Source organism: Schistocerca nitens, chromosome 5, assembly GCF_023898315.1.
Source record: "Schistocerca nitens isolate TAMUIC-IGC-003100 chromosome 5, iqSchNite1.1, whole genome shotgun sequence".
Lineage (NCBI taxonomy): Eukaryota > Metazoa > Arthropoda > Insecta > Orthoptera > Acrididae > Schistocerca > Schistocerca nitens.
The window spans coordinates 527,440,488-527,460,543 of record NC_064618.1 but is presented as its reverse complement, the minus strand read 5'-3'; the positions used below and the strand labels follow the sequence as shown (position 1 = coordinate 527,460,543).

The window sequence follows — 20,056 nt, the reverse complement described above, 5'->3', positions numbered from 1 at the left end:
TCTGAGGTTATTAGTCCCCTAGAACTTAGAGCTAGTTAAACCTAACTAACCTAAGGACATGACACACATCCATGCCCGAGGCAGGATTCGAACCTGCGACCGTAGCGGTCTCGCGGTTCCAGACTGCAGCGCCTAGAACCGCACGGCCACTTCGGCCGGCTGGACATGAATGGATGCAGGTGATCAGATAGGACGCTTATGTACACGTCACCTGTCAGAGTCGTATCTAGGCGTATCAGGGGCCCCATATCACTCCAACTGCACACGCCCCATACCAGCACAGAGCCTCCACCAGCTTGAACAGTCCCCTGCTGACATGCAAGGTCCATGGATTCCTGAGCTTGTCTCCACTCCCTACATGTCCATCCGCTAGGGGTAAAGCTTTGTGTCGTGCAGTCTTCAAGGGTACACGAGTGGGCGGTTGGCTCCGAAAGCCTATATGGATGATGTTTCGTTGAAAATGGTTCGCACGTCGACACTTGTTGATGGCCCAGCATTTAAATCTGCAGCAGTTTGCGGAAGGATTGCACTTCTGTCACGTTGAGCGGTTCTCTTCAGTCGTCGCTGATCCCGTTCTTGCAAGATCTTTTTCCGGCCGCAGCGATGTCGGAGATTTTATGTTTTACCGGATTCCTGATATTCACGGTACGCTCGTGAAATGGTCGTGCCGGAAAATCTCCATCGCTACCTCGGAGATGCTGTGTTCCATCGCCCGTGCGTCGACTATAACACCTCGTTCAAACTCAAATCGTGATAATCTGCCACTGTAGCAGCAGTAGCCGATCTAACAACTGGGCCACACACTTGTTGTCTTATATAGGTGTTGCCGACCGCAGCGCCGTATTCTGCCTGTATACGTATCTCTGTGTTTGAATATCCATGCCTATACCAGTTTCCTCGGCGCTTCAATGTACATGTGTGTCTGCGTGTACTGGAGCAGTGGTGTTGCTGTACGCTGCAGGTCGGCGGGCGTGACGCCGGAGATGGACGCGACGGGCTCGGTGGCGGCGGTGGAGGCGGCGCTGGGCCGGCTGGGTAAGACGCGCGACGAGCTGGAGGCGCTGTGGGACGCGCGCAAGCTGCGCCTCGACCTGTGCCTGCGGCTGCGCCTGTTCGAGCGCGACGCGCTGGAGGTGTCCTCGCAGCTGGACCTCTGGTCCGACCAGCTGCAGCGCGCCGACACGTGCCGCGACGCCGCCCAGGCCGAGGCCATGCTGCGCCTGCACAACGAGAGCGTCGCGCGCATGCAGGCCACCACCTTCGCCGTGCTCCAGCAGGGCCAGGAGCTCGCGCAGGTACACCCTCCCATCTCTGTTCTCCACCCCAATGGTGGAAGTTTTCTGCTCCTCACCTAACGCGTCTCCCAGGTCACGCAGCTGGGACCCTTGTTCGTACAGCACAGGTTCTCCGTGAAGTCTCATTATAACTTCAAAAAAGTTTTTATGCCAGAGTTTTAGAGAGTGGGCCACTCATCGCTCCTAGAATTCTATTCTATCGCTTGCACCTTTGTCCCGCGTTGTGCGCGGGGTTGGCGTGGTTAATTCGGATTTGGCGTATTAATGTGAAGGGGTGGCCGGATACCCTTCCTGCTGCCGCCCTGTACCCCCCGGGACGGAATCGGAGTACCCCATCTGTCTGTGTTTAGTATAATCATAGAAAATTGCGGATGCGTTTAAAATGTCTGTGAGTTGTGTAACTGAGGCGGGACGTGGGAACCAGCCAGGTATTCACCTAGAGGTATTTGGAAAACTGCCTAAAAAACACATCCGGGCTGGCCGGCACACGGGCCCTCGTCGTTAATCAGGCGAGCGGATTCGATCCGGGGCCGGCACGCATACCCGAGTCCGGGAAGCGACGCATTAGCGCTCTCGGCTAACCCGGCGGGTTCGTCGCTCCTAGAATATCGAAGTGAAATTTAAGTTCTGACCGTATATGGATCAGCATTGCAGCATCCAGTTCCCTGATACAGGATGACAGTTATTGAACTATATGGAATATAAAATGGTTCAAATGACTCTGAGCACTATGGGACTTAAATTCTGAGGTCATCAGTCCCCTAGAACTTAGAACTACTTAAACCAAACTAACCTAAGGACATCACACACATCCGTGCCTGAGGCAGGATTCGAACCTGCGACCGGAGAGGTTGCGCGGTTCCAGACTATAGTGCCTAGAACTGCTCGGCCACCCCGGCCGGCATACGGAATAAAATCCTCTTAACTTTTGATCAATTTGTGTTAGGATGTTCAAACTGCACGGTTGGCTGCAGGGCATGATGGGAATCAGTATTGTTTGGCTTAGCAATGAAGCCGACTTTCATTTGGACGGGTTCGTCAATAAGGAAACTTTGCACATTTGGGGGACTGAGATTCCGCTTTACGCGATCGAGATGTCTCTTCATCCTCAAAGAGTGACTATTTGGTGTGCAGTGTCCAGTCACGGTATAATTGGCGCAATACTCCTTGATGGCACAGTGACTTCCGAATTGTACATGAAGGTTTTGGAAGTTGATTTCCTGCCATTATTCAAAGTAACCCTGATTTCGACAGGATGTTGACTCCATTGAACCAGGAGTGATCAGTGTCCTGGAGGAGCATTCTTTGTCTGGTTTACCCAGAGACCACTGGCATGGGCCTGAATTGGCGGCCATAATCTCCGGATCTGAACATGTGGGACTCTTTTCTGTGGGGCTATATTAAAGACAAGGTGTACAGCAATAACCCCAAAACCATTGCTGAGCCAAAAATAGTCATTCAGTAGATCATCAACTGCATTGATGTTCCAGCACTTCAGAAGGTCATGCACAATTTCGCTATTTGTCTGTGCCACATCATCACCAATGACAGCAGGCATATCGAACATGTCATAACCTAAATGCAAGTATCTGTAGTGATGTTTACATGTTGAATAAAGTGTGTGCTCGCCATAGTTTGTGTTGAATTTACGTGGTTTTTTCTGATGTAGTTCAGTAATTGTCACTTTGTACATGGAGGAAGGGTAGCAGTGTTATTGGCTGGTGTTGTCTAGATATGATCCTTCATGTAACCACGTAAGAAGAAGTCTAATGGTGTGACACTGGGAGAGTACAGTGTCCCACACGATGTGACTATCACGACCCATCCACCTCTCAGGAAAAGTGTCATCTAGCACCTCTCACACATTAAACTCCAATGTGAGCATCAGCATCGCGCTGCAAAATGAGGGATGTCTGCAGGTCTTCGATCTGTGGTAGCAGGGATTGTTCTAGTGCGTCCAGGTCAACATTTCTTGTTAGGATTTTCTCTGCAGAGAAAACCTGATCTTATCATCCTATTGTGCATTATGCCACACCAAACATTAATCTTTGTGCTGTTGAGGATGTGTTTTCATGTGTTGTGTAGGTTTTTGGAGCCCATAATCCTAATGTTGTGTCAAGCATCTATGGAGGGCAGCACGAAACATGCAAAAATGACAATGGTTTCACTGCAATGTTTGTGTCATTAGCACTTTGTACACAAAAAGGCATAACCACATTTGTAACATTTTACCAACTTTTTTTATCAACACGTGATCTCAATTTCTGAAATTTGCATGATGCACAACAAATTGACCTCTGGATGCTCCAATGAAAGGCAGTTTATAATCTGTAAACATACACTTGAGGCACAGTCCAACAACCACTTCGAGGAAAGTCTTTGACACTGCCTATTTCTGTTACTTTGTTGAACCACACTATGCTTCCCTTTGCTGATGGTGCTCTCCCATATTGGTGTCGATAGTTCCACCTGCGTACCACATGACACATTACCCCTACTCTTGATCTCCCACCATTTTGGTGCACACCACGACACATATGCAATAAAGGGCAAAGCAAAAACCCTTGAGAGCTGCTAAACATTTTACAGCAGATCACGTTTCTCTATTTCTAGTAGTTTCCAGGCTGCAATATTTTGAAGTGATAGTGGGATTTTATCAACACCTTGTGTTTCAGTGACCTGGCACACCATATATATAATAACTTCAGACTTTGCCAATGATGAAATTGTATGTTATGAAATACTATCTCAAAGAAAGCTGAACAAATATCCAAGTAGTTCTCAGAAAGATTTCAAGATCTCTAACCATTGGTAACTTGCCTCAAAAGTACAGATATGTGAAATTGTGTACATCATAAAACACAAAAAATTGTATTCTATGACTATAACATCAGTGAGTCACTATTAGAATAAGTCAACTTGAACAATTGCCTCAGTCTAACAATTTGTGTGGATATGAAATTAAATGATAACATAAGCTTACCATAGGTAGACTTTGGTCCCTTGGAAAAATACTGGTAGAAATGCAACGAGTCTACAAAGGAGAATGCTTACAAAACAGTTGTGTGATTGGTACTAGAGTATTGCTCAAGTTTGTAGGATCAACACCAAATAGATCTAAAAGGGGATCATGATAATATATATACAGAAGAACAGAATGGATGGTCATAGGCTTGTTTAACTCAGATGACAGTGTCACTGAAATGCTGAAAAACTTAGTGTGGGAAACACTTGAATGCAGAAGCCAATCATCCCAACAAATCCTAGGTACAAAGTTTTAAGAACCAGTATTAGCTGAGGAATCTGTGAATATACTTCTTTGTCCCATTTATTGTTCCAGTAAGGACTGCAAAGGCAAGATTAGACACAGAGGAATTAAAGCAGTCATTTTCACATGCTTCGTACGCAAATTAAATGGGGAAAAACTAATGCATGATACTATGGGAAATACCCTCTATCATGTGCTTCATAGTGGTTTTTGGAGTATGTGTATACATGTAGAAGAGAACATTAGTGAAACACATTTTGGATGTAGGAATCACCTCCAAACAAAAAGGGATGCCCTGTTTTCTAATTGGGTCTTAGTTCAGAAATGATGTAACCACAAAGTAAAACACTCTACTTGCTTTATTGATTACAAAAACACGTTTGACAACATCAAATATTACATGCTTGTTGATAAGCTGAAATTGTTAACGATACCAGTATGATTAACCAACTGTACTGGATTCAAAAGGCCCATATCAAGTTTGGAGATGACATGTCAGTGACATCAAAACACAGAAAGGTCTCAGACAAGGATGCATTTGATCTTCAGCACTCTTCAAGCTATACTCTGAAGCAATTGCCTTGGATGCTGTCAGTGAATGACAAAAGATCAATTTTAAATGCTTAAATGATATCCTCAATCCAAGTTGCACTATAATAAGCATTGACAACATAGCAGATCTCAGCTTGTAGAAGACAGAATTAACCTATTTTGGATGCTGATTGACATAATAAATGAGATCAAACATTTGATATGCAGCCACAAAGGCTTGTCCTCCAGTGGTATGTGCTATTAGTATTTCTGTATGGAGTATAAGCCTGTGCAATCACAAATTTGTCCATGAAATGGCTAAATGCGTTTGAAATGTGGATGTACCACCATATGTTATGAATATCATGCACACATCGCATGATCATCAATGAAGGACCTCACTGTGATAAAAACCTTGAAGTGCTAGTAACTATGAGAAATCAATGTAGCCATGAATAGTCTTGTTTTATTAACTGTGTAATCTTCCTTGTTGTTTGCTAAATAATTACGCTTTACCAGATGTTTTGTATCGCTGTATGTCTGTTGAGAAAAAGTGAAAACCGAGCGAGGTGGCGCAGTGGTTAGCACACTGGACTCGCATTCGGGAGGACGACGGTTCAATCCCATCTCCAGCCATCCTGATTTAGGTTTTCCGTGATTTCCCTAAATCGTTTCAGGCAAATGCCGGGATGGCTCCTTTGAAAGGGCACGGCTGATTTCCTTCCCCATCCTTCCGTAACCCGAGCTTGTGCTCCGTCTCTAATGACCTCGTTGTCGACGGGACGTTAAAACAACACTAACCTAACCTAAAAAGTGAAGTTACTTTAAGGCAGAATAATGGTATCAGCAATGTGACACAGAAAGTTGTTATCCCCTTAACTTGCTCTTTTGTGAAAATATAATTGTTTTTATAAAGATGTTGTAAATACCAGAAGTCAAAGTTGAATATAAATTCTGTAAACAGATAGAAGCATCAGATCTGTCTGTTGCTGAAACATGGGTGAGTGGAATATGTAGAATTGATGTATCAAAATTATTTCTGACTGAGATGTGGAAACAGATAGTAGGATGCGGAGAAGGAAAGCAATATAAAGATCTGAATGATGACTGTGAGGTCTCCAGGCAACAAGTGGCACCAGCTGGTAAACAACTGCTTCTTCTCTCTCTCTCTCTCTCTCTCTCTCTCTCTCCACTTCTTTAGTTTCTGATTTTGTTATTACCATCAGATAAATGAAATATTGAAATTATGTTATCTGTGTCTGTAAAGAATTCCTGTATGCAGAAAGTGCTTTAAAAATTAGATAAATGAGATTAGACTTTAAAACATCCTATTAACTGTAAACACCTTACTCTACTTAATATCACGATAAGCTTCTTCCACACATACAAATGTGATATGCCATCAGTTTCATAGCCCACTTTCATATTTCTCAGGTTATTTGCTGTTTTCTCATGGTGTCTACACTGCCAAAATTATGTTAACTGCATAGTCCTGTTTATGGAAAGGAATTATTTAACAAATTTTTGCCACATATGTTATCACCAGGAAACTATCCTGCAACTGTGTGAAGTTGAAGCATATGGATTATGACTATATAAATGAACTTGTGTTTTTAATACTTGCCTAATACATCTTTGAATATATGCTATATTATGTGACCTACTAGTTATTTGTTTAGTGACAGTACTGCAATTGAAATATGTTGTTCCAGGCATTTGAGACATCAGGACTGTCTCTAATGGCTGACTCGCAGTATTCTGCACAGACACGGGTGCAGGTGCTGCTTGAATTTCTGCATGAAAGAGAAATGGACCTGGAGGACCTTGCAGAGTTGCGCCGTGTCAAACTGGAGCAGTGCCTTCAGCTGTGTCAGTTTCAGGCAGATGCTAATCAGGTTTGTATGTCTGTTAATAACTTTTCTATCCTTATTTTATTTATTACTTACAGATTCATTTGTCCTAGATAGACTGGGGTCAGATGGCCCTCTCTTACATCTAACTGTGCAATCTACATATTTTATGTTAAATTCAAATGATAAGCAGCTTATAAGAAGTCTTACAAATAATTTGGAAACCATCATTTATAAATAAATAAAACATAAACTAAATGGAAAGAAATAATTGGACACATAAGAATTAGTTCTCGTGATGCTTGTAAAGAAGAATTGTCACCTCATAGTGGAATAAATACTGAAGTATATTTTTTAATTGTCTGAAACTACTATGTTTTGCTTTCAGTGTTGTATACCTTGTGATTATTTGCTTTTTTGATGCTGATACTTACACTTCTGCTGTGTTTGTATAGGTGGTTAGCTGGATACGTAATGGTGAAGCGATGCTTATGGCTAGTTTTGCCATTCCAAGCTGCTTACAGGATGCTGAGCAGCTGAAGAAAGAACACGAACAGTTCCAGGTTGCCATAGAGGTATGGTTATGAGTGCAGTTTATTGCTTGAAGTTTACTTCTCTTTACTTTTGTATATTCTAAATGAGAAGAAAAGGCAATTGTTTTTATAAAAGAAAGCAAAATTTTGTTTGAAGTTGGGTCTGTCAGATAATGACATTTTTGCCTTTTGAGCATGACAGTTCACAAAGTAATAAATGTTACACACTTTTCCAGCCCAGCAAACAGATCTGCATTGTGGTGTGGCTTATATAATATCAACAAAAAACCTCTACTTTATTTGCCCCTCATGAATAATATCCTGAGTATTGTGACATTAACTGACTGACTGTTTAAATTTATCAACTTTTCCTTGAAGGGTGTTCTACTCTAATATTTATATACAAATTAATGGATATTTCCCCTTGTTCCTGTTTCATTATTTACTTTTCATTCTACACAAGTGATAATTCTTTTGTAGAGTTTCAGTTTCGTCTAACTTGGATGTTACACTTGGCTAGACTGTGTTACTCTGCAAAAATGGTATAGTTCTCCAAGTATTGATCTTTTGCCAGCAATCTGCATTGGAAGTATTTCCGAGACAACTTCTTTGTAGAGCAGTGTAATAAAGATGCAGCCAGTTGGTGACACATACCCTAAATTTCATATCCCCTTGTCTGGTAGATGTAAGCCCCCTAAAAGTGATGTGCATTGACTCAATAATCATATTTACTATTCCTACTGTCTGTAGATCTCATTGTACATCACAAACTTGCAGAGCATTTGAAATACTATCCTACTGTTATGACAATCAGTGCCGATTTATATTAATCATTGTGTCTACCCCTACCATTAACAAGTTGATTCTTTTGAGAATTCTTCACCATGTTAGTTGCATTATCCAATTCATGAATGACTTCTTGATACATTTCCAGAAGATGACAGTAGGCTGGCAGCTTCTCTCTCTCTTTTTTTTTTTCTACTGTACTCAACTGTGCCATCAGTCTTAGTCGTTGTGTCATGCCTTTCTCAGTATATGCATCAGTGATAATGGAAAGCCTTGTGTTACCCACTGTTCTTTCATACGTCATACCTTGCTTGTCCTCACTACAGATATTCTGTCACATGTCATTTGGCACCAAATTTGTAACTTAGTTTTTCATAGACTATTACAGGTAGTAACACACAGAAAAGCATTCAAAGGTCAGTGACAATAAACTCAATTTACCACCTTCTACAAGCCATTCTCATGTTTTGAATGTGAAACCAATTGTGACAATATCTTTGGCAGTTTATCTTGACTCCATTGCCAGTATGTTGTTTGTCAATAATACCTATTGCTCCAACATCCCACAAGGTATTTTACTTAGTTTATAGTCGAGGATAATTATTTTCTTTCACTTGTATGCAATTATTTTATTTCCTATCTTTTTTTAAATAATTTAAGTATACTTATTTCAGAATGGAATAGCAGAAGTATTGAGTCACTGCGAGGCACACACAAAGGAGAACAAAAACTTCGCTTGCTTTTGGAAGAAATTTGTAGCAGCCCCTCTCTCCACACACCCTACTCTAGCTTGTCAAAGGATTTCCTCTGAAAGCTGACTTAGTTTTAATTGTCTTTGTGTGTGTGTGCATGCATGTTGATGGCTCAATGCTTTCTGCTATTTGGTGAGTGGTCCTCTTCACTCCAAGTTATTTACATCCTGGCAGAAATTTTCATACTGTATGTCATTTGAGTTCATTACAAAAATTAATGCAAAATTAAAAAAGCAGCATGACTGTCAGTTTTCATTTTCATAGTATAGTACAGTATATTAAGTATTTTTGTTTTCCATGTTTTGTAACTGATGTCCTTTTTTGTTCCAGAATGGAAGTGTTAGGTTGATATCACCACTTTGACTGACATTTCTGTTCCAGAAAACTCACACTTCTGCAGTACAAGTGAAACATAGAGCAGAAGCCCTGATAAGTGCAAACCATTATGATCCTCAAAGCATAAGAGAAATTGCTGAAGAGGTAACCAAGAGGTGGCAGCAGCTCGTTACCTGTGCAGAAGAGAGGCACAAATTGGTTACAGCCAGCATAAATTTCTATAAGACTGCAGAGCAAGTTAGTACATTTTCAGTCTTTTGAATTTTTCACATACAGGCTATATTTTTTATCCCAACAGTGAGAAATTATTGATTTTTTCTGTTTTTTAATTTCTAGATTAATATAAGAACCTGGTGTACATAGGAAACACTTTGTATTAATGCTTCTAAGGTTCTAAGTAATTGATTACTAATTTGTTTCAGGGAGTAGTCTAACAGTAAAATCTATTGTCAACTATGAATATAATATTTGGTGTAACACATCATACAAGACTTTAAAAAGTGAATTATCATCTTCTTTTACAGTCTCCAGGGCCTGGCTGGGTCTGCATGGAACACAAGCCTCTCCAACTCTTCCTATCCTCCCACCATATTTCTCTCTTCTTCACATGTTCCTTCATGCCAGGAATCCACCTGTCTCTCTGTCCACTTCTAAGTCTCTTGCCTCTTATTGTAATTCAATTAGACTGTCTTGGTATCCTGTCAGTTCCCACACCATCGTAACCTTGTCTTTCTGTAGTCTCTTGCATGGGCCTCTCTTTCACTATTTCTTCCACCATCTCATTCCTTACTCTGTCCATTCAAATAATTTAATCTTGCAAGCTTGTATCATGCATTCCTGCCTTCTCTTCATTATTCACATTAATAGTGCATACTTGAGTGTTGGTCCACAACATGATTGATATAACATTAACTTGCTTTTTGGTGTACATTCTTATTCCATATCAGCTCTTTACACTCTGTGAGGCTTGATGTGCTTTCATTCACTAACCTCCTAATCATTCCTCCCATTGTCTTCTATTACACTCCCCATGTACTTGAAATTTCCACTGTGTTTAGTACTCTGTGAATTATATCCATTTCTACTCTCATCTTATTCCTTATTGTCACCATCACTTCACACTTCTTTGCATTAAATCTATGCTGTCCCACCACTTCCCCCTATACACTTAGCCTTTCTTTTACCTTTCCTTCTCAATTTCCCACACCATTTAAATCACCTGCAAATACCGTTGCTTTGATATTTTGATCTGTTGTTTGTACTGCCACTCCTGCTATTATCTCATCCATAATGGTGATGAAAAGTAGCGAGGATAGTGCACTCACTCGCTTCAAGCTATTTTTCTGTTTAAAAGTGTGTAACAATTTTTTTGTTTAAGGAGTGACATAATTTTTATGAGAAATGTTATTGCAGGTGTGTTCAGTACTGGACAGTTTAGAAAGAGAGTACAAGCGTGATGAGGACTGGTGTGGCAGCAGTAGTGGCACAAGCAGTACATCAGATAAAACAGACAAAGCGACTATGGTGTCACAGCTGATCAACAAGCATCAAGAGCAGAAGGAAGCATTCCTCAAAGCATGTACACTTGCTCGCAGAACGGCTGAAACTTTTCTGAAATACACTAGCCGAAGCCTGCAGTATTACAATTACCAGGGTGAAACTAGTAGTCGTAACTCAGAAAACAGGGTTAAAAGTAAGTTTCTGCATGTTTCCTTTCACAGTGTGATATCTGCATGATGATGTCCCAAAGCAAAATATACAGTGAAAGTCACTCTGTGAGATCATTATTTAAGTTTCCACTTTATTTTTCCTGTAAATTTGCTTTAAATGTTGAAGTTTTCAGAGAAATTTGTTCAAATAATGGATAATTATGGTTGCTTATTCTGTTATTTTGCCTAATTATAGGCTGGAGTAAGTATGTACAAGGTGTACAACTTTGCTTCCGCCATTTGCCGATAGGTGATGATATCGGTAAGTAGCGGTCGAAAGAAACAGATCGCAGATGTCAGGCAGTTAGCTTGGACCTCAGTCAGCATAACCTCATTCAAACATTAGTCAGTTTCTGTCTGCATCATAAAGTTGTTATTGATTGAAAATGTCAGTTTACAAGCCTAATTCTCGTCATTTGTGGGAAGTGTTACTGTTTTGTTTCAATGTGAGGAAAACTGCAGCTAAGTCTCATCGAATGCTCTCAAGTACATATGATAAGAATGCTGTTTGCGAAAGAATGTGTCGTGAATGGTTTGAACACTTCAAGAATGGTGATTTTAACGTCGTAGACTGGCATAGTGGTGGAAGAGAGAATGTTTCCGAAGATGCAGAATTGGAGAATTGCCGAGTGAAGACTTGCATCAAACTAAAGAAGAATTGGCACAATTAGTGAGAGTGACACAGCAAGCCATTTCAAAATGTCTCAAGGTTATGGACATGATTCAGAATGAAGGAACTTGGGTCCTGCGTGAGCTGAAACCAAGAGATGTTGAATGGCATATGTGTGTTTGAGAACAGTTGCTTCAGAGGCAAAATGAAAGGGATTTCTGCATCACATTGTGACTGGGGATGAAAAATGGGTTCATTATGATAACCCTAAATGCAAAACGTCATGGGGAAATCTGGCCATGCTTCCACGTCAATGGCCAAACCAAATATTCACGGCTCCAAGATCGTGCTCTGCATTTGGTGGGACCAGCTCGGCGTTGTGTGCTATGAGGTATTAAAACCAAGTGAAACAATCACAGGTGCTCATTATCGAATGCAATTAATGCATTTGAGCAGAGCATTAAAAGACAAATGGCTGCAATACAGTGAGAGGAACGATAAAATGATTTTGCAGCATGACAGCGTTCAACCCAACATTGCAAAAGAGGTCAGAATGTACTTGGAAATGTTAAAATGGGAATTGCTACCCCACCTGCTGATTGCTCCAGACATTGCTCCCTCTATCACCTATTTAGATCAATGGCGCATGTCCTGGCTGACCAATGCTTCTGATCTCATGAAGAAGTCACAAATTGGATCAATTCATGGATCATTTGAAAAGATGAACAATTTTTTCAACACAGGATTCGTGCACTGCCTGAAAGATGGGAGAAAGTAATGGCCAGCAATGGAAAATACTTTGAATGATACATGTGTAACCAATTTGTTTCATGAAAGCGTCAAATGTTGGGGAAGAAACGGTGGAAGCAAAGTTTTACACCTTGTCTGTTAAGCCACTGATGTTCACTACTGCCCCCTGTTACTGTTAATGAAAAATATGGATGCTTGAATAAATTTATTAAAATTGTCTTTAACCAGTGTGAAATGTAAATTATATCACAGACAACAGTTCTGAAAGACATAGCAAATTTCAAGTTGCTTCATATACCTAGGTATATGGCAAATTTTCAGTGTGAAATAAGCACACTCAAATGCTAATTTGCTCCATAAAGAAAACTTAAGGAAAGTAATTTTTTGGAATTGTTTCAAGTTCTGCATATAGTTTGCTCATGATTTATCTGTAATGTACAAACAACGGCCTTGTTTTATAGTGATGGTCCCAAGTATAAGCAATAACTTTGTTTTATATTAATATTTCAATCTTCTTCTGGTAGTTGTGTGTCTTTATCTGTTACCATAAGAGCATTAGTAATGGCTGCAAAATTAGTTTAACTACTTTTTTAAACACTACATTCCATATTATACAGACTTTGATTCAGGAAATGGAATTTCAGTAGTAGAAACTTCTTTAGATGGAAATAAATGTTGTTTTATTTCCGACACATAACTGACAGCCAAATGAAAATGGGACAATCTGATACCCCATATGGGAATACAGTTACATTTACTGTTCCATGATTGATAAAGAAAATTGAACACTTACTTGCATGGTACTCCAGCATTAAGATACTAGTCCTTAAATAGCAGGTGCCTGTGGTTTTATGACAGCCAACTCCTGGCTAGCAACCTGGATGTCATCTGATGCAGATTGATAATCTCTCAGCATCTAGTGTGCACTTTTAAGGGGGTGACTAAGATTTTGTCCCATGGGCTGCTGAAAAGATTGCAAAGAGAACTTAATAAGGGACAATATGTAATATCGTGAGCTACTGTCATTTCATGAGCCTATCTTGGTATCCTACCAGCTTCCATTCTCTTAACATGGCAGTATCATCGTAATCTTATCTTCTCTGTGGTCTTTGCATAGAGTTCTTTCTCATTCACTACAAGGTTTTTCAAAAGGTTGCACACAAATTGAAGGAGCTGATAGAGGAGTTAAAATACATCTACTCTGGAATAGGGGCTTGTGGTCTTGGAAGTAATCCTAAGCCAGTGAAAGCTTTGGAATACCAGGAACAATGAGGGAAACCATTACACACATTACACAACAGAGATAATGTACTATTTCCTCATCAGTGTTGAACATCAAAACAGGTGTAAAAAGTAATGCCCATCACACTCAGTACAGGCATAACATATTCGTAGAAAATTCTAGAGCAGTCTACCAAATACACCTGGCCTCACACAAACTTGCAGATACCGCCAGTATTCTGGCAAAAAGGGTTTCTTCATTGGGAACTTACCATGTACATGAAGCTTGAATGACGAACAGTTGTACTTTACATTACTTCTTGTTCCATAGATTGTGAACATAACATTTTGTATTGACATGGAATGTGTCAGTTTAACTTAAGATTTCTTTATATGATATAATTTTTTTTTTACAATTACTACTTCATATCCAAAAAAACTTTTGCTGAGTAGGAGGAGCTGTCATTTGGAAATTCTTTTAATTTGTTTTAAATGCTGGTTGGCTATCTTTCAGACTTTTAATGCTATTTCATAAGTGACCAAAGTTTGTTTGGCAGTATAATTCACCACTTTTTGTTTCACAGTCAGATATAATCCAGAATAATGAAGATCATCCTTTCTTCTAATGTTGCAGCTATGCACTTTGCTATCATTTTTGAATTAGAATGGGTTATTAATAACAAATTTCATAAGTGAATGTATGTATTGAGAAGGTACTGTGAATATCCTGAGTTCTTTAAATAAATGTCTACAAGATGATCTAGGGTGGTCTCCAACTATTATTCTATTATACACTTTCGTGCAATGAATACTTTTTCTTTTAATGATGAATTACCCCAAAATATGACGCCATATGAAAGCAGTGAATGGACGTCATAGTAGGTTAATTTATTGATACCTTATCACCAAAATTTGCAATAACCCTAATGGCATAAGTAGCTGAATGTAAATGTTTCAGCAGATCATCAATGTGTTTCTCCCAATTCAGTTTCTCATCAATGCACTCACCTAGAAATTTTAAATATTCTGTCTGCCTTAATGACAGACTTCAAAGTCTATATTTGTCAGTGGTGTTATGCCATTTACTGTACAGAACTGTTGTATAAACTGTGGTTTCTCAAAATTTAGTGAGAGTCCATTTGCAGAGAACCACATAATAATTTTCTGAATTTTTACATGCAGAGAAACAGTACTTTACCTTTGATGGAACTGAGAGAGGTGGCACAGTGATTTGCACACTGGACTTGAGAGAGCGATGGCTCAAACCTGCTTTCGGCCATCTTGATGTAGGTTTTCCATGGTTTCCCTGAATCGCTTCAGGCAAATGCCATGATGGTTCCTTTGAAAGGGCACAGCTGATTTCCTTTCACATCCTTCGCTAATCCAAGCTTATGTTCCATTTCTAATGGTCTCGTAATTGATGGGATATTAAACACAAATCTCCTCCTCCTCCTTACCTTTGACTAAATTCAAGACCCATGGACATTAGTTGTCCTTGTTGTTCCTGACATTCAAGAACACTCATTTGCTCAGGATTACTCCACAAAGCCATAAGTTCCTATTGTAAAGTTATTTTATTTTAACTCCTCTATCAGCACCTTCAGTTTATGTGCAACCGTTTGAACCACCCTTATTTGCCTTATTGTCTCATTCCTTACTCTATCCTCTCTATTTAGTCCTCTCCTGCTTATCTTAAATTTCAACTCACAAACTTGTATCTTGTTTACCTGCCTTTTCTTCAGTACTTATGTTTCTGATGCATATCTGTGTAATGCAACATAACATGCTTCATGTTTCACTTAACTCTAAGTATTCACCACTCACTTTTATGGTTGGAATATGATGCTTATAAAGGTCTTCTAGAAATGATACAAGTTTTTTTTTAGCCCCAAACGCATTGAGGACATGCCACAACTTGTCCCACATGATGTAATCAAAGGCCTTTTTAAATCTATTTTCAGTTATCTTGCTCTTCAGTGCCTTTATCTGTCACAAAAGTTACTTGTTCTGCAGAAATAGGAGAATGCAAGTGTTTCCTTTGGTATTGATTCATTATGTGCAGGAGGACTTTGCTGGAATATGATATTAATGCTATAGTCAAATTATTCAAGCTGTCCCTTGTTTATGAAGAAGAATTATAATGAAAATAGTCCAGTCGTAATGCCAGTCACCATTTTTCCACATCATATTACATATTAAATTCAAGGAACACTTGCTTTCCTACCCCATCAAAGTCAGCTTTTCTCTGGAAATATCATCTGTATCCGGGCTTTCGTTGCTTTTCACGTGCTTGACTGCACTCACAATTTACAGGCACAGCAAGCCATTAGTGGATAAAATACATACTTTCAAACAAGGAACATGATTTTATGTACTTACAAGTTTAGAAACAACTTACATGTAGTTGATGATCTCTGAGATTGAGGTATTTACAAATTAAGTAGCCACTTAGGTTTCCTATCAAAAAGTTTTAAGTAGAGCATGTGTTGGGAAAAGCTTACTGTTGGAACCAAGTTAAAATTTCTTGTAACTGCACCAAGAGTTTTGTTGGATTTTCAAGACCTCGGATTAAAGTGATAGTGGTGTAATCGCATGATACCTTCATCTAGAATCAGAAGAAATCTCTAGTACTTGACAAACACAGAAATGTAGGACTAGAAGCAATCTGTCTCATTGGTGTTGGCTTCTATGTTAGGATGCTGAGCCATCACATAATTTTTGATGTGTTCTTTTTGTTATGCATACATTCTGTTATTTAAACATTTATGCACAAACTGTGCCTTGTATCTCTGTGTTTAAAAACACATTTTCTCTATCTGTTTCTAAGACATATTGGAAAAACTGTTAAGCCAAGAGAACAAAGTTTTGGAACACTGGACTCAACGTAAGAAACGGCTTGATCAGTGCCAACAGTATGTTTTGTTTGAAAGATCTGCAAAACAAGCAATTGAATGGATTCATGAGACAGGAGAATTTTATTTGTCAACACACACAAATGTTGGACAGAATAAGGAAGAGACAGAAACTCTGTTGTCAGAGCATAATGAATTCAAAGGAACTGCTAAGGTATTCTAATGGATGATTTATTTTATTCTAGGCATGAAGCAATGGTTTTTGAAAGTGATGTGTTTCAGAATGTATATAGATATAATCATAAATGTGCTTTTTGTCCCTTAGGAAACAAGGGAACGTGTGAAGCTCTTGATTCAATTAGCAGACAGTCTTGTGGAGAAAGGCCATGCACATGCAAGTTCGATAAAACAGTGGGTTGCTGCTGTTGACAATAGGTACAAAGATTTCAGCTCTCGCATGGACAAATACCGGTAAGTTTTCATTAATTTATCACACTTTTATCATTTTGTGTAATTAGTCAAAATAATAACAGTGCAATTAACAGATCTCTTAAGTGTATCTAGACACATTATCATCAGCAGTATACAACTATTAAAAATAACAACAGTTCCATAAGTTACTCAGTGATTTTTAAAATGAACATGGTTACTGAACATGTCTGATATTAAGTGTGTTATCTGTTTATCTGTTATTTTACATCATTGCAAGCTTGAGAAAAATATCATTGCAATGGAAACATATGTTCCAAAGGTAAAACAATATTTATGTGATCAACAAGGTATATTAAATTTATTTAGCCCATAACTTGGTTACAATAATATCCTTATTTTCTTTTTTTTTCATTTGCTACTCATGAGGAAATATGTGTAAATATCTGAAGTAGAATTTGACCTAGATTTTGAGTTGTATTGTTATATTTTTGCTCTGCCATGATTAGCAAGTGATATAACAAAAATAGCAAAAATATAAATAAATAAAACAAATTTTGCTTTAAGTACCATAAATTTGTCTTGTTGATAACTGAAATCCTGTATTTCTTTCAGGTACAGTAGTTAAAAGCTATATTGTCTTTTAATAGTTCGCTTTTAAATTGTAGAATAGCATTGATAAGGATGATAGTTTTGCTTTCAGTCAAAGCTGCACATTTTATATGTGTATTTTTTGTAATTGTAATACTTTGAATGCCAGACCCTTATTCCAGAGTACTTTCCCAGTGATGTAAATTTATAACAATCTCCTTCTTGATGCAGAAATCTTTTTCAGCACTTATCAAAGACTTGTTAATTTTCTTCCCCATTGTGGTGGAATATATTGATCACACACTTAAGTAAACATGTGAATGATATCCCAGTCATTTTGTGTTGTTATTGCTCTCAACATGAAACCAATAGTGAATCCAAACTGCACAGCTTTGTGTTAGAGTACTTCTGGAATTAGGACATTTACACTTCTTCTAAGAATTTGGGGATTATAAGTAGATATTATATGAGTATGGTATCTCTCAAAAGACAGAAACTAACTTGTTATTATAAATTTGGCAATATAGATGTTAAATGTTATACTTACATAATCATGTTGGTGATGTTTTTAACGTATTCATATCCTATGTTGTAGGGCTCAGTTGGAAAGCTCATTAGGAATCCAAGAAGAAGGAGAAAACAGGCAGGACCTATCAATTGATAGGAACTCTGATCCACTGCTGGAAACTAAGCTGAAAGAAGCTGCAAATAAAGAACTGAAAGAACTTAATGAGGAAAAAAGAAAGTCAGCTAGAAGAAAAGAGTAAGTTCTTCTGTTAGTGATTTTGTCATTTGTGTTCAGAAAAATATGTTTTACATATTTTAAAATGAAGGAAAATCTACTGTTTCTTAAGCTTTGAATTTAGTTATTTATTTTTTGCTTTTAATTTTACCAAGATCCAAACAGTAACAGTCAATGGAAGTAAAGTAACTGAAATGCCATAGATTATATTTGTCAACATTTTTAACTAACATATCCAAATTTGGTGCTTTATGAAAGTTTCATTGTTTTTTCTCTTGGCTTATAGTCAAATGAGACTGAACTTCTTAATTTGTACTTTTGGTTTTCTTCTCCTTCTTCCATTTTGCCAACCACATCTTTTTAATTGAAATATATCTGTAAACCTCTTAGCGTAATTTCATCGCACCACATGTCAGTAGGCTTACTTTCTTGTCATTACCAATTTTAAGAAACAGACTTGGAAATCCTTTTCCTTTGACCATCAACAGTTGTGGATTGGGTTACTCAATATATAACTTCCTTTTCAAGTGCTTATATAAAATAAACTGAATACAATCTTTTGGGATGGTCACAATGTTGAAAAGCTTATGCACTTCCCTTGATTATCATGAAACATATTGTAGTACAAATAATGAAGATAGGGTGGCTGCACCTGTCAGTAGCAATGAACATTTGATGATACCAGCAGAAATATATCCCTAGAGGGATTACTAACTTCCAAACTATTTCATTCCTTCATTAAAAGCAGAGAAAAGAGCGTTGAGGAGATTAGGAATGAGTATTCAACTGAAAAATCACTTGAGATCCTAGACTAAGTCTTATTTGTGGTGTTTTGTTCACGTGGCACATGCCCTGTCTTTTTTAATCAGGGGATTCTTGGTGAATTTGATCTGTGGGACATGAAGTTAATTAATTATCACCAAAATGAGACTGAAATTGTCAGTGGATGGAAAGCAAGCTGTTGGTCTTTGCTCATTCATTCTAAGTGAAAATGTAATTGACTTCATACAGACATAGGAAGCGAACAATGTGTTTTCATCAGCTGTTGCTTGATACACATTTTTGTCCCACTGGTGGCTCTCCCTTTGAAGAAATGGGTCTCATCCGTGATGGGACTGACTTGTTAATAGTAAAAAATGTCAGGTGACAAGTTTTATTGCTGATGCTGCTGCACATTCATGCATCATGAAAAGACAGTGAAAGGCATACAATTTCTTAAAGGTATTTCAGAGTGTATGGCGATATGGAAAGATTGCTGTAGGTGGTTGGGAAAAATATTAGATACATTAAATTCTCTTTTGGAGCATGATGCGAGAAAATCATAGATAGGACAGAGGGTTTATTTTACGTTTTTTTGTACTAGGACAGTATTGTATAACATGAGATATAATCCCACCTCCTCCTTGTTCTTTTTTATTTTTAATAGTGTTCTTTTGTGTTGGATATTATTATTATTGCAGGAAGTTCATGTCTGTATGCAAGGTGTGTGGGGTAACTATAGTGTGAGGGTGGCAATATGTACATCTAAAGGATGGTAACTGGCATAATGTGTCTGGTATTGCTACTCTTTTGTTAACTTCCATCTAGTCTTGTACTTCTATTTCTCCATTAACCAGGAGTGATGGGTAATTTCTCTGTTTAATTCAAAATGATCTCTGTGTACTCCATCGCCTTAATTTTACCAAGTACAAGGGGATTAGTGCCAAATTGTGAAAAAGTTTAATCTTGTAAATTTTTTCTGTGTTTATATCTGCTGCCATCTGGTAAACAGTTAAAGTTGTTTGGGAATGTCCCCCCTACA

The 20,056-nt window shown here is 38.5% G+C and overlaps 1 protein-coding gene across 1 annotated transcript in view; it reads left to right on the top strand.

Annotated features, from left to right (window-relative positions):
- Positions 1-20,056, top strand: part of LOC126259616 (kalirin) — a 1,784,965-nt gene that overhangs the window by 976,176 nt on the left and 788,733 nt on the right. The window contains exons 16-23 of the mRNA XM_049956530.1: positions 962-1,295; positions 6,807-6,989; positions 7,400-7,519; positions 9,397-9,588; positions 10,765-11,044; positions 16,469-16,707; positions 16,819-16,964; positions 18,109-18,276. Of these exons, the coding sequence (XP_049812487.1) occupies positions 962-1,295; positions 6,807-6,989; positions 7,400-7,519; positions 9,397-9,588; positions 10,765-11,044; positions 16,469-16,707; positions 16,819-16,964; positions 18,109-18,276 (1,662 nt within the window). The remainder of the gene's footprint in view (positions 1-961; positions 1,296-6,806; positions 6,990-7,399; positions 7,520-9,396; positions 9,589-10,764; positions 11,045-16,468; positions 16,708-16,818; positions 16,965-18,108; positions 18,277-20,056) is intronic.